Source organism: Pan paniscus, chromosome 6, assembly GCF_029289425.2.
Source record: "Pan paniscus chromosome 6, NHGRI_mPanPan1-v2.0_pri, whole genome shotgun sequence".
Lineage (NCBI taxonomy): Eukaryota > Metazoa > Chordata > Mammalia > Primates > Hominidae > Pan > Pan paniscus.
The window spans coordinates 175,890,819-175,905,706 of record NC_073255.2 but is presented as its reverse complement, the minus strand read 5'-3'; the positions used below and the strand labels follow the sequence as shown (position 1 = coordinate 175,905,706).

At 43.7% G+C, this 14,888-nt stretch overlaps 1 protein-coding gene across 4 annotated transcripts in view; it reads left to right on the top strand.

Moving 5' to 3' along the window:
• ZC3HAV1 (zinc finger CCCH-type containing, antiviral 1) overlaps positions 1 to 14,888 on the top strand; it is an 88,742-nt gene that overhangs the window by 40,562 nt on the left and 33,292 nt on the right. For 2 of the 4 annotated variants that reach the window (XM_055114447.1, XM_008965938.4), the window contains 4 exons: positions 2,352 to 2,487; positions 8,007 to 8,259; positions 11,793 to 12,932; positions 13,383 to 13,484. In XM_055114447.1, the coding sequence (XP_054970422.1) occupies positions 2,352 to 2,487; positions 8,007 to 8,259; positions 11,793 to 12,932; positions 13,383 to 13,484 (1,631 nt within the window). 4 annotated transcript variants of the gene reach the window in all.

The following is a 14,888-nucleotide window of genomic DNA, read 5'->3' as shown; positions in this document are numbered from 1 at the left end:
TGGAACTGTTTACTTTCTTGTAACCATTTATCCTTTTAACTTTTTTGCCTACTTTACTTCAGTAAAATTGTTTTAACTAGACCCCCCCTCCCCTTTCTAAACCAAAGTATAAAAGAAATCTAGCCCCTTCTTCGGGGGCGGGGAGAACTTTGAGCGTTAGCCGTCTCTTGGCCGCCGGCTAAATAAACGGACTCCTAATTCGTCTCGAAGTGTGGCGTTTTCTCTAACTCGCTCAAGTACAACAGCTAAATATATCAGAGCCAGAAGGCAGAACCTGTCTTGTGGTGGGAAGTTTCAGTGAGGTCATTTTCAGCTCAATATCAAGAAGAATATTAGGGTGGCACGGTGTCTCACGTCTGTATCCCAGCACCTAGGCCTAGGTAGGAGGATCGCTTGAGCCCAGGAGTTCGAGGCTGTAGTGAGCCGTGATTGTGCCACTGCACTCCAGCCTGGACAACAGAGTGAGACCCTGTCTCAAAAAGAAAAGAAAACATTAATGGTAATGGCTAATGGCCATCAGAACAATGAGGTAAGATCCTTGTGAGATAAAGAGGCTCACAGTCATCTGGTCAATCCACCATAGAGAGGACTTCTGCTTTGAGGTGGAGGCTGGAGGGCATTACCTTTCTTTTTTTATTTTTTTGAGACAGAGTCTTGCTCTGTCGCCCAGGCTGGAGTGCAGTGGCGCGATCTCGGCTCACTGCAAGCTCCGCCTTCCGGGTTCACGCCATTCTGCTGCCTCAGCCTCCCGAGTAACTGGGACTACAGCTATTTTTAGTAGACATGTGGTTTCACCGTGTTAGCCAGGACGTCTCGATCTCCTGACGTCGTGATCCGCCCTCCTCGGCCTCCCGAAGTGCTGGGATTACAGGCATGAGCCACCGCGCCTGGCCTGCTGGAGGGGATTACTTTTCAAAGGCCCTTCTTGCTGTAGGAGTCTTTCCTCCGGGATTGATAAAGTGGAGTCTTAGCCCAGCTGCTGAGGGTTCTGGGTGGGGGCTGGCGGGGACTGGTTATCTGAAACCACAGTGCAGGACCAAAAAGCTGAGGTCGACCTTATCAAGGAGTGCCAGGAAGCCAGGGTCACAGGGTGGAGAAAGCAAGGAAAGGGCCCGCCTGGGAGAATGGCTAGGATAGAGGCTGTCGCTAGAGCCTGAGTGACTGGCCTTGACTTCTCCAGGAGGCAAGGTACACGGATGGCTGGCCGGGTTTCAAGGTCTCGGCTCCTGGTTGACAGAGTCCTTGGTTCTCTATTTTTTCATATGAGGTTACACTGTAAGATCTGAAGGCAATCTAGAGAGTTGCAGACATGATTTACACACAAATAATAGCATTGAATAAGTGACTTTTAAAAATTAATTTTTAGAGAATAACTTTTACCTAGATGTTTACATTTTCAAAAATTCATCAATTTCAATAAGATCATTTTGCATTTCTATTTACCAGTGACAAACAAAAAATAATAGTGCAACCGATAATATTCAATATTTTGGAAATGAAGGAGAACTATTAAAAGAAAAATTTAAATTCACAATAGGAAAAAACAGAATAAATGGAGAGATATTTTCTGTTCCAGAATCAGAAGATTTAATGAAATTAACATGATATACTTAATATCCAGTCTAATTTATGGAGTTAATAGAAATTAAATTCCCAATATATTGTTTTATGGAAATTGACATATTTTATTCCCTAATAAAATGTTTATAATGAAAATAATAGGCTGGGTGTGATGGTTCACATCTGTAATCCCAGTGCTTTGGGAGGCCAAGGAGGGAGGATCAAAGAAAAGAATAGTTAAGCACACTAAGGAGTTTTTTGAAAAGGTGTAAGCCAATGATATGAAAAATTACTGTTAATATTTAAAGTATATTTAAAATGTTAACAAAGGGCCAGGTGTGGTAGCTCATACCTGTAATCCCAGCACTTTAGGAGGCTGAGGCGGATGGATCACCTGAGGTCAGGAGTTTAAGACCAGCCTGGCTAACATGGTGAAACCCCGTCTCTACTAAAAATACAAAAAATTAGCCGGGTGTGGTGGTGCGTGCCTGTGTTTCCAGCTACTCGGGAGGCTGAGGCAGGAGAATTGCTCGAACCCAGGAGGTGGAGGTTGCAGTGAGCCGAGGTTGCACCACTGCACTCCAGCCTGGGTGACAAGAGCAAAACTCTGCCTCAAAAAAAAAAAGTAAAAAAAATAAATAAATATAGTGTATTCTTTAAGCAGAACCAACCTGTGTCTGTTGTCAGAGAATATGGGCATGGGTCTTTGCAGACTGAAAGTTTTATGGCTGATTTCTGTTTCTTTGCATCTGTGTAGTAGAAATACTGACCATTGTTGTGTTTTCTTCCAGGAATTCATGCAAATATTCTCATGAGGTTCTCTCAGAAGAGAACTTCGAAGTCCTGAAACAGCACGAACTCTCTGGACTGAACAAAGAGGAATTAGCAGTGCTCCTCCTCCAAAGTGATCCTTTTTTTATGCCCGAGGTAAGTTGGGATTCCTCAGTTTAAGGAGGGAGAATATTACTGGCAGTATTGTGTCACAGATATTTTGGAGTAGGAGCAGAGAAAATTCAAAATTAATGCCAGGGTTCTGCAGGTGGTAGTCGAGGCTGTTATTGAGTGAACTAAGAGATCCCAGAAATTTCTCTCCTATTTGAGGTTTTATAAGAATTTGAGTCTGGAATACCTCTTCCACTGGGCTGCAAGGGAACCCTGTGTGAGTAAGTATGAGCTGAAGATCTGATAGTAGTCAGACTACTTGATGCTTTAAAGCAAGGTGGCTTCTTGGAGGAGATGGACTTTGGAATGAGGTTGGGAAGTTGGCGGGGAAGATGAGGGTATGGGCTAAGCTGTTGTAACAGAGACCCCCTCAAAATACAGTGATTCAAATAAAATGTAATTTCGTTTCTCTATCTCTTGATAATCTAGGTCAGGGGTCAGCAATCTATAACCCAGAGGCCAAATCTGGCCTGCCACCCTTTTTTTTTTTTGAGATGGAGTCTCGCTGTGTTGCGCAGGCTGGAGTGCAGTGGCACGATCTTAGCTCACTGCAACCTCTGCCTCCCAGGTTTAAGCAATTCTCCTGCCTCAGCCTCCCAAGTAGCAGGGATTACAGGTACCTGCCACCATGCCCGGCTAATTTTTATATTTTAGTAGAGACAGGGTTTCACCATGTTGGCCAGCCTGGCCTCAAACTCCTGACCTCAAGTGATCTGCCCACCTTGGCCTCCCAAAGTTCTGGGATTACAGGTGTGAGCCACCATACCCGGCCTGTTTTTATAAATAAAGTTTTGTTGGAACACAACCACACCTATTCGTTTATGGCTGCTTTCACCCTGCAAGGGTGAGTTGCAGCAGAAACAGAATGGCCTACAAAGCCTAAAATATTTACTATCTGATCCTTTATGGAAAAGGTTTGCCAACTCTTGGTCTTTCCTGCATATGGACAGGGGGGTAGCCTGAGTTGTTGGGCAGCTAGACTCAATGATGTCATCAAGGGGCTCAGGTCAGTAGGTCAGCTCTGTTATCTTCAAAATGTGGCTTCCGTCTCTGTGTACAATGAGTCTGTACTCACTGTCACCATTTTCTAGCCAGTGGAAATGTAGAGAGGAAGTAAATGGAAGGCAAGCAGTTTCCTTTTTTAAAAGATGTGACATGGACATTGTATATGGCACATCTGCTCAATCACATTGGCCAGAGATTATTACATGTCACACTTAGCTGAAAGGGAGTCTGGGAAATGTAGTTTCTGTCTGGGTAACCATGTGTCTACCTAAAACTTGGGAGCTTCTATTACTAGAAGAAAGACGGGGACAATGGTGGATAATTAACAGTTTCATCCACTCAGGAATATAGACTTAAGGATCAGAGAATACTGTTTAAGCCTGGTATCTGGCTGGATAAAATCCATGAATAGAGAAGTTAGCCTCACAGTTAAAGAGAGGCATAGAAACATAATGGGTGAGTGAAAGGGATGGAGAAAATGTAAGTAAAGTTGAAATTCAGTTGCACTTTTTTTTTCTTTTTTCTTTTCTTTTTTTTTTTTTGAGACAGGATCTTGCTCTGTCACCCGGGCTGTAGTGCAATGACATGATCAGGGCTCACTGCAGCCTTGACCTCCTGGGCTGAAGTTATCCTCCTGCCTAAGCCCCCCAAGTATCTGGGACTACAGGCATGCACCACCATAGCTGGCTAACTTTTTTTTAAATTTTAGTAGGGACAGGGTCTCACTATGTTGCCCAGGCTGGTCTCGAACTCCTGAGCTCAAGTGATCCTCCTGCCTCAGCCTCTCAAAGTACTGGGATTACAGGTGCAAGCCACCGCACCCAGCTCAGATGCACTTTTATACACAATGAGATAGCTGTTGGGGACTTCTGGAGGCTTAAATACTTTTTGACTCTGAACTCAGTGTGTTTCCCTAAGAACTTAAAAATCTTATAACATGAGAAGTGATTTTGAGTTGGCCACTGAGCTCAGGAGAGATATGAATGCAAGACACATTATAAAGACTTGTTGGGGGTTGGGGGAGGAAAATATGTCCCATTTGCTCTCCAGCCCCGTGCATTCTTCTATCTAGATACTTGGGTTTGTTTCTCTCTCTCTCTCTGTCTCCCTCTCTCTCTCTGTCTCTGTCTCTCTCTCTCTCTCTCTCCCTCTTTCTCTGTCTCTCTCTGTCTCATTTCCAGGAGTCCAAGGTTTAAAGGTCTTGTCTTGGGATATCTATGGCCCTTGGCCTAGGTACTAACCCAGTGCTCCATGACTACCAGCACGGGAAAAATGCCTTACACATCAACCCCGTTAAAGCTCCTGCTGACGATCAGAGACATATCATCCTTTTTCTTTCATTGAGGGAATGACAAGATGCAGTCTTGCCATGACACTTGAGAGAAGGTGTTTTGTGGTCTATCCTTAGTCTAGTGTTAACCCGGAGGCTTAGAAAGGCCATTCATCATGTCTGATCGCTGCTTCAGTTCTTCAAAAGTAACAGGTACTTTTAACATCGGGCCACACATCTATGTTGAGTTCCTGGAGAATAAGGACAGTCTTCATGTATTAGTCCATTTTCATGCAGTATGAAGACATACCTGAGACTGGGTAATTTATAAAAAAAAGAGGTTTAATTGGCTTACAGTTCTGCATGGCTGGGAGGCCTCAGGAAGCTTACAATCATGGTGGACGGCAAAACAGGAACATCTTACATGGTGGCAAGCAAGAGAAGTGAGTGCTAAGCAAAGGGGGAAGCCCTTTATAAAACCATCACATCTTGTGAGAACTCACTATCATGAGAACAGTAGAATGGGAGTAACTGCCCCCATGATTCAATTGCCTCCTACCAGGTCCCTCCCATGACACGTGGGGATTATGGGAACTACAATTCAAGATGAGATTTGGGTGGGGACACAGCCAAACCATATCACTTCCCTTTTCTAGGGAGGAAGTCGGCAGATATGAACCTAAGACAAGGCACTGTTGTGTAAGGGATCCCAGAAGAGCCCACTGACTACAGTGCTGTGAGGGTCCCTGTAGGAAAATGTTATCATCATACTTTTATCAAACAGTGCAAACAAGAGGTCAGCATCACCCAAGGCTCCCTTTCCATTGTTAGAATTCAGTACCCACAATTAGAGGGTGGGGTGGGGTGGGGAGGTTCTTGCCTGAAGCTTATTTTTAGCTAATAATTTAATTGCTGTTTTCCACTCGTCAGAGTTAAGATCCCAGAATGGGGGACTGCATTATTTCCTGAACTAGAGGTCTGAGGAGCTGGTTTCTGGAGTTAGCATGAGTTAGTACTGTTGGTATAAGTTTTTGTTCAAGAATGCTGGGCAAGAGAAGGCTCTAAAGGAGTGTTTTAACTTAGGGGAGTAGGATGGAATTTTTTCATAGGGCTTTGGCAGGAGGAGTCAGCCAGAGTTCAGCTAATTTCAAGAAGAGTTGGTCCAGGATGGCTCTCTAAAGATGGAGGAATTATCCCTGCAGATTTGCAGCTGTTGTTTGGGCAATTTGGATTTTTTTTTTTTTCTTTTTTGAGATGGAGTCTCACTCTGTCTCCCAGGCTAGAGTGCAGTGGTGCAATGTCAGGTCTTGCAACCTCCGTCTCGGGTTCAAGCGATTCTCCTGCCTCAGTTTCCCGTGTAGCTGGGATTACAGCCATACACCACCACACCCGGATAATTTTTTGTATTTTTCGTAGAGATGGGGTTTCACCATGTTGGCCAGGCTGGTCTCAAACTCCTGACCTCAGGTGATCCTCCTGCCTCAGCCTCCCAAAGTGCTGGGATTACAGGTGTGAGCCACCATGCCCAGCCTGAACCACTATGCCTGGCTGATTTGGATTTTATCAGAAGGAAAGAGGAGGAAGAGAGGGGGGAAGTTAAGTGTAAGAGGCAGTGCAGAGAAACAGCTTTGTGGTTTAGGGGGTGTGAGATGGGGACCACAGTGAAATGTTTCCAGTCACTTCATTGATTGTTTTGCATTCACTCAACTAACATTTAAAAGCACCTGCAAGTGTTAGTCACAATGTTAAAATACTGGAGGTAACCAGTGGGAAGCCACACACTCAGCCCTAAAAAACTACGTATTCACACTTTTTCATTTTGCTTTGACATGTGAGAACATAAAAAGATCAGGCAAACCTGACTGCCTGATATATAAACTTGTACAATTGAAATGTGCTTCTTAAAGGAAGAAATGCTTTCATTTGTTCTGGTCTAATGAAGGCAGGAGCATTCTTGCTTAATATCTGCGTGGGAATAGGAATGTTACCAAAACATCATTTGTGAAGTTGCTAATGGTGCTTTTTTGCCACAGCTCAAACTTTAGCGGACATCAGAATCACCCAGAAGGTGTGTTAAAACACAGACTGTTGGGCCCCACCTCTGATGGTTCAGACTCTATAGATATGGGCAAGTGCCTGAAGATTTGCATTTCTAACAAATTTACAGGTAGTGCTGATGGTGCTGGTCCGGGGACCACACTTTGAGAACTGCTGGTCTAGAGTCTAGATTCTGGATCACAGACTTGATAGCAGTTACATATATCTATTTGAATCAGGTTTTAGCGATTATCCATGTGGCAAAATCATTGCTAGTGGGGTTTGAATCATGGCTTGCCATCTAGACAGATCACAGTGAACCATACTGATCTGGTTTGCTCAGAGTCTATCGAAGTGACTCATTAAAATGTCTGAAATTCAGGTTTCTTACTAATTATATTGGTTTCCTCATTTCATGGTTCAAACACGTGCATCACACTTTATATTTTGCATAACACATTTACAAATTTTGCTATTTAGTCTGCTTAACAACTTGGTTTTTGTAGACAGAACAAATCTTTTCCTCCTGTTACAGCAAAGGAAACGGAGGCTAAGAGTAGGTAAGGGATCCCTTGAGGTCACACAGCTGCTTCCAGGGCCTCAGATTTTGAAACCAGCATCCTCCAGTTCTGTATCATATGGCGTGGCCTCAGCTGCAGTATATTCTCTGCCCTCTTTCCAGTAGGGACTACATCTCTTCAGAGCTAGTCACGTACATGTATCTATTTAGATGGAAATACAAAACTTATCTTCTTTAGGCAATCTTTTGAGAAATGTCATTCTGCCTAGCAGAGTCTAAATTTTGGATTTCCAAACAGTTGCAGGTAAGACCCACATGTCCTTTTCATTGCAAAGTGAGTTGATAACCAAAGATGAGCCTTCCTGTGCTGGGTTCCTTCATGATATAGGGCTCACTTTGGGTCCTGTTTGTAGCTAACCGGCTTACATTGATTCTTCCAAGGGTTATCAAATTGATCAGTATCTTTTAGTTAGTCTGTGGACCTCTTCTGCCCCAAGTAAATCACCAATTGAATGTGACTCATCAAAGACTGCAGAATATGCATGTATTTTTCCCCTTTTGGTATATCTCTGCTTGCTTCAGAGATTTTTGCACACGTGAGCTTGCCTTAATGAATGTTTGGCAAATACAGGAAGGTGTTTTGACTCTGGCTATTGTTTCTCCCTTCTGTAGATATGCAAAAGTTATAAGGGAGAGGGTCGGCAGCAGATTTGTAACCAGCAGCCACCGTGTTCAAGACTCCACATCTGTGACCACTTCACCCGAGGGAACTGTCGTTTTCCCAACTGCCTCCGGTCCCATAACCTGATGGACAGAAAGGTGCTGGCCATCATGAGGGAGCACGGGCTGAACCCCGACGTGGTCCAGAACATCCAGGACATCTGCAACAGCAAGCACATGCAGAAGAATCCCCCGGGGCCCAGAGGTAAAGGCCTTTTCTTTTTCAATTGTGTGAACTCTTTTTTTTTTTTTTTTGAGACAGAGTCTCTCTCTGTCACCCAAGCTGGAGTACAGTGGCGTGATCTCAGCTCACTGCAACCTCTGCCTCCCAGGTTCAAGTGATTCTCCTGCCTCAGCCTCCCGAGTAGCTGGGATTACAGGTGTGCACCACCACACCCAGCTAATTTTTGTATAAATTAGAGACGGGGTTTCGCCATGTTGGCCAGGCTGGCCTTGAACTCCTTACCTAAGGTAATCTCCCTGCCTCAGCCTTTCAAAGTGCTGGGATTACAGGCATGAGCCACTGCACCAGGCCAATTGTGTGAACTTTCAAATCAGCAGAAATCACAAGGAAAGAAAGACTGCCATAATCACTCTACCTTGCCATGTAAAACTCTTCATTTTCCCTTCCAAACTTCATGCATATGTATACACCATTTTTACATAATTATAATGGTAGTATACATGCAGTGTTTGCAATTCAATTTCTATGCTTAGCACTATTGCCCCCCGCAGGTTTAAAAAAGTGTATATCATTTTTCTAAAAACTAATTAATAAAGCTTTTTTTTAAGGAAAAGAAACAAACATAAAATTGTTTAGATTTATCAGCTGTTAACATTTTGTCCCAATTGCTTTAGCACTTTCTTTCTCTCTGTATATATGCAGCTACTCACACACACGTAGAACATTTTGGTGTTTAAAGCATTTGATATATGTAAATATCATGACATTTCACACCTGAATATATCAGCATGTATCTCCTCAGAACAAGGCCATTCTCTTACATAATCACAAGACAATTAATACAGAAAATTTATTATTGGTGCAAAACTATGTATAATTTAATTTATGGTCCTCAGTGCCATTTCTTTAAAAAAAAAATATTTTAAAATTTCTAAAAAAGACACAATAACTCCCATTCCCTTCTTTCCCCAGCCCCTGGCAACTAACATTCTGCTTTCTGTTTTTATGAATTTGACAACCCTAGGTACTTCATGTAAGTGGAATCGTACAATATTTATCCTTTTCTGACTGGCTTATTTCACTTAGCATGATGTCCTCAGGGTTCATCCATGTTATAGCATATGTCAGAATGAATATTTCATTGTATGTATATAATTATAAATTTTTTATCCATTCATCTGTCGATGGATATTTGGGCCATTTCCAGTTTGGCTATTGTGAATAATGCTGCTGTAAACATGGTGTACAGATACCACTTTGAGACCCTGTTTTCAGTTCTTCGGGAGTATATAATCAGAAGTAGAATTGCTGGATCATATGGTAATTCTATGTTTAATTTTTGGAGGAATGATCATACCATTTTTTGTAGCAGCTGTGCCATTTTTCATTTCTGCCAGCAGTACACATGGGTTCAAATTTCTCACATCCTCTATCATTTTGTGTTTTCTGATTTTTTTTTTTTTTAATAATAGCCATCCTAAGGAGTATGAAGTGCTATTACTTTTTTTTTTCTTTCCTGTTTTGAGACAGAGTCTCACTCTGTCACCCAGGCTGGAGTTCAGTGGTGCGACCTCGGCTCACTGCAATGGCCGGCCGCCTCCTGGGTTCAAGTGATTCTTCTGCTTCAGTCTCCCAAGTAGCTGGGATTACAGGTGCCTGCCACCACTCCCAGCTAATTTTTGTATTTTTAGTAGAGACGGGTTTTCATCATGTTGGCCAGGCTGGTCTTGAACTCCTGACCTCAAGTGATCCACCCACCTTAGCCTCCCAAAGTGCTGGGATTACAGGTGTAAGCCACCATGCCCAGCCAAGTGCTGCTATTTCTGAAGCATTTTCATATTATATAATGGCATTCATTTCTAATGTCTTTATGAAGTGGATGTAGGAAAGATGAATTTTATGAAGCAGATAGAATACATGATTCTAGGATTCTGTGCAAATTAATGAGCAATTAAACCTCCTTATATTTGGGAAATGGTTTATCATTTACAAGGGACTTTCATCCCAAATAAATATTTCATCATTGTTCCTCACAGTGAAACCACAGAGAAAGGTAGATATGTCATTTTTTAGCCTTACTTAAGAGGGTAAAGAAACTGAGGCTCAGAAATAGTAAGCAATGTTTATTGCAAGCAGCCTCAGCTCATTTTTAGAAGAATGAAGGATAATGTAATGAAGAAATAAAAGGTAACATTTTCAAGGCCTCACATCACTAGAAAGTAGCAGAGTGCATGCTCTGATCCCATATCTAATGCTTTTTCTCTCTCACTACAGTTCCCTCTGAACAGAGGAATGTCTGGAGGGATGGGTTTTGGTGGTAGCTTCTCAATGTAAACTTATTGTGAATGAGAAAGATCTGTATATATTTTCACTTCTAGTTAATCTCCTGAGTTAAGCCTTTTCTTGACAGGAGGAGGAGGGTGTTTGCTTTTACTACATTACTACTGCCCCCTGGGTTTGGAAGAGAAAAAAAATGTCTCTTCTACCCCTTCCCCACACAAAAAAGCACAATTCACACACACACACGAGCACACATGCACACCTCACATTCACACACCACATGTGCACATGTGCCTCAAACACAGACATGCACATCTTCCACATGTACCCCCGGCACACTCACACACCCCACATAAACATCACATGCATGCACGCCACACACACTCCACACACGCTCACAAACACACCCTAACTCCTTCCTTCCTCCCTGCTTCCAGAAGGGTGTGACCTATCAAGTTTCTAGAGGAAGGCCAATTCCCTCCAGGCCACACTGCTTTGTCGATGTTGACTTCTGATATACTTTGGCCTTATGGAGTGGGATGAAGAAAACTGGAAAAATTTCCAGCTTAAACAAAGTCAGGCCTTTAGACTGTGGTTTCATTTTCTGTTGGTTTGTTTGAAGCATTGTGAATCTGTCAATAGCCAGGTACACCCGTATCACAATATGGGCAAAATCGAATGCTTTCTGGAAAATCTTCTCTGATTTGCCCTAATCTATCTCTCCATTGACCACAGTGATGAATGTTGACTCAGGACCAGGAGATAGTGGACAGCCCCACCTAAAAGTTTTGGGGTTTGGGGGCTACTTTGAGTCCCAGAGGACAGCCAGGGACTCTCTTCCTAGAGATGATCCTCACTATCATCCTAGGCCATGGAATGACGTGCTCTGCCGTGCAGGCAGAATGTCAAGATTCTTTCATCAGCTGACACAGTTGGTGAGCACCTGTAGTCTCAGCTACTCAGGAGGCTGAGGTGGGAGGATCGCTGGAGCCCAGGAGTTCGAGCTTGCAGTGAGCTGTGGTCGGGCCACTGCATTCCAGCCTGGGCAACAGAGCAACACTCCATCTCTTAAAAAAAAAAAAAGAACAAAAAAAAAACCCGTCATTGTCAAACCACCCATCTTCAAGATTTTTACACATCAGATTACGCCAAGTAATTTGATAGCACTTGGATAGCAAAGCTACAAAAGTGAAGAGGAGGAAGGGTGGTAGGAACTCAGTCACATTAACTCCGATGTTCATTATTTTGTTTCATTTTGGCTTTTTTCCCCTTAGCTCCTTCTTCACATCGTAGAAACATGGCATATAGGGCTAGAAGCAAGAGCAGAGATCGGTTCCTTCAGGGCAGCCAAGAATTTCTTGGGTCTGCTTCAGCGTCTGCTGAGAGGTCCTGCACACCTAGTCCAGATCAGATCGGCCACAGGGCTTCCCTGGAGGACGCGCCTGTGGACGATCTCACCCGCAAGTTCACGTATCTGGGGAGTCAGGATCGCGCTCGGCCTCCCTCAGGCTCGTCCAAGGCTACTGATCTTGGAGGAACAAGTCAGGCCGGGGCAAGCCAGAGGTTTTTAGAGAACGGCAGTCAAGAGGACCTCTTGCATGGAAATCCAGGCAGCACTTACCTTGCTTCCAATTCAACATCAGCCCCCAACTGGAAGAGCCTCACATCCTGGACGAATGACCAAGGCGCCAGGAGAAAGACTGTGTTTTCTCCCACGCTACCTGCTGCCCGTTATTCTCTTGGCTCTCTGCAAACACCTGAAGCTGTGACCACCAGAAGGGGCACAGGCTTGCCTTCCTCAGACTACAGGATGATCAATGGCAAAAGTGGAAGTCAGGACATCCAGCCTGGCCCTCTTTTTAATAATAATGCTGATGGAGTGGCCACAGATATAACTTCTACCAGATCCTTAAATTACAAAAGCACTAGCAGCGGTCAGAGAGAAATATCATCACCTAGGATTCAGGATGCTGGACCTGCTTCCCGAGATGTCCAGGCCACTGGCAGAATCGCAGATGATGCTGACCCAAGAGTAGCACTTGTTAACGGTAAATACAAAGAGAAGACACTTTGGGCTAGTACATTTGTTCATGATATACCAAATGGCTCTAGTCAAGTGGTGGATAAAACTACTGATGTAGAAAAAACTGGTGCCACTGGTTTTGGCTTAACAATGGCAGTCAAGGCAGAAAAAGATATGTTATGTACTGGAAGTCAGAGTCTGAGGAACCTGGTCCCCACCACACCTGGGGAATCCACTGCCCCTGCACAAGTCAGCACTCTGCCTCAGTCACCTGCTGCCCTTTCCTCAAGCGACAGAGCTGCAGTCTGGGGGGCCCAAGGGCAGAACTGCACCCAGGTTCCTGTTTCCTCTGCCAGCGAGCTCACAAGGAAGACAACAGGCTCTGCTCAGTGTAAGTCACTGAAGGACAAAGGGGCCTCTGTGTCTTGAGTCTGCAGCAGAGTGGCTATGGCTGGTGGTTTTTCCTTGGATGTTCCCCAGTTCTTAAAGGGTAGAGAGTTAGAGGGTTTTGGTTATGGGGTGGTCTGGTGAGGAGGTTGACTAGTGAAGACAGGGAAGGGCCAACCAGTAGAACCACAGGGAATAAGCTGCCACATTTATTGACAATAGGAATATTTCAACTATGATTTAAGAAATAAACGTAGCTTTCACAGGACTCTGAGGTCCACATTTTTGTTTTATGGAGGGGCTGTCTAGACGCTCATGGGCAAAACATAAATCATAGGAATTTTCTTGAACATGGCCCCCATTTCAGATATTCTTTCCCATTGTGAGACCAAGTGCTTTGATTTTTGGTTTAAACATTAAGATCAGCATACATGCATCCTTTTTTGTTTCATAGATTCTTTATCTGATGTCACAAGTACCACATCTTCTAGGGTGGATGATCATGACTCAAAGGAAATTTGTCTTGACCATCTGTGTAAGGGTTGTCCGCTTAATGGTGAGTAACCTAAGGACTTTTCTGTAAGCTTCTACCTTTTGGCCATTGTAAATAACACTGCTATGAACATGGGTGTGCAAATGCCTTCTGAAAACCCTGCTTTCAATTCTTTTGGATATATACCCAGAAGTGGAGTTGGGGGATCATATAGTACTTCTATGTTTAATTTTTTTTTTGAGGAACTATTATTCATAGTGGCTATACCATTTTTCTTTCCCACCAGCAATGCACAAGGGTTCAAATTTCTCCACATCCTCACCAACACTTGTTCTTTTTGTGTGTGTTTGTTTGCCTTTTTTGTTTGTTTGTTTTGAGACGGAGTCTCACTCTGTCACCCAGGATGGGGTGTAGTGGTGTAATCTCAGCTCACTGCAACCTCTGCCCCCTGGGTTCAAGTGATTCTCCTGCCTCAGCCTCCCAAGTAGCTGGGGTTACAGGCGTGTGCCACCACGTCCGGCTAATTTTTGTATTTTTAGTAGAGAAGGAGTTTTTGCATGTTGGCCAGGCTGGTCTTGAACTCCTGACCTCAAGTGATCCACCCGCCTCAGCCTTCCAAAGTGCTAGGATTACAGGCATGAGCCACTGTGCCCAGCCACTGTTTGTCTTTGATAGCAGCCATTCTAACAAGTGTGAGGTGTGGACTATAATGAGTGGTTGTGTACTTTTCAGTCAGCCAAGTCTCAAGTAGGGCCACTCTATGGGTGTCCCTGCAGTGTCTAAACCTGTCTTTTTTGTTTGTTTGTTTTGAAGTTGTCACACATCTTCATTTTGAATATTTCAAAACAATTTAACATAATATAAGGCAAATTTTGAAAAACAGAACTATCTTCTGTCTTCCTGTACTGTAGCTTATAACATCAATTCATTCTTCAGCCGGCATTCCTGCAATGGCTGTCTTTTGTATGCCTAGCCCTGTGCCAAATATGTAAGGGGGATGTAAGCTAAACCATAGTGCAGCCTTCTCTTTAGTAAGTTTATAATTAAGGTAGGGCATGAAAACATCCATAAAATGCCAGGCATGGTGGCTTACGCCTGTAATCCCAGAACTTTGGGAGGCTGAGGCAGGTGGATCACTTGAGGCCAGGAGTTCAAGACCAGTCTGGCCATCATGGTGACAACCCATCTCTACTAAAAATACAAAAATTAGCTGGGCATGGTGGCACATGCCTGTAATCCCAGCTACTCGGGAGGCTGAGGCAGGAGAATTTCTTGAACCCGGGAGGTGGAGGTTGCAGTGAGCCAAGACTGCGCCATTGCACTCCAGCCTGGGCGACAGAGTAAGTGAGATTCTGCCTCAAAACAAAAACAAAAACAAGAACAGACAAAAAATTTGCAAATGGGAAAACTGCGTGAAGTAAGTAAAAACATAAAAAAAATTAACCCCCAACTGACTATTGGGTACTG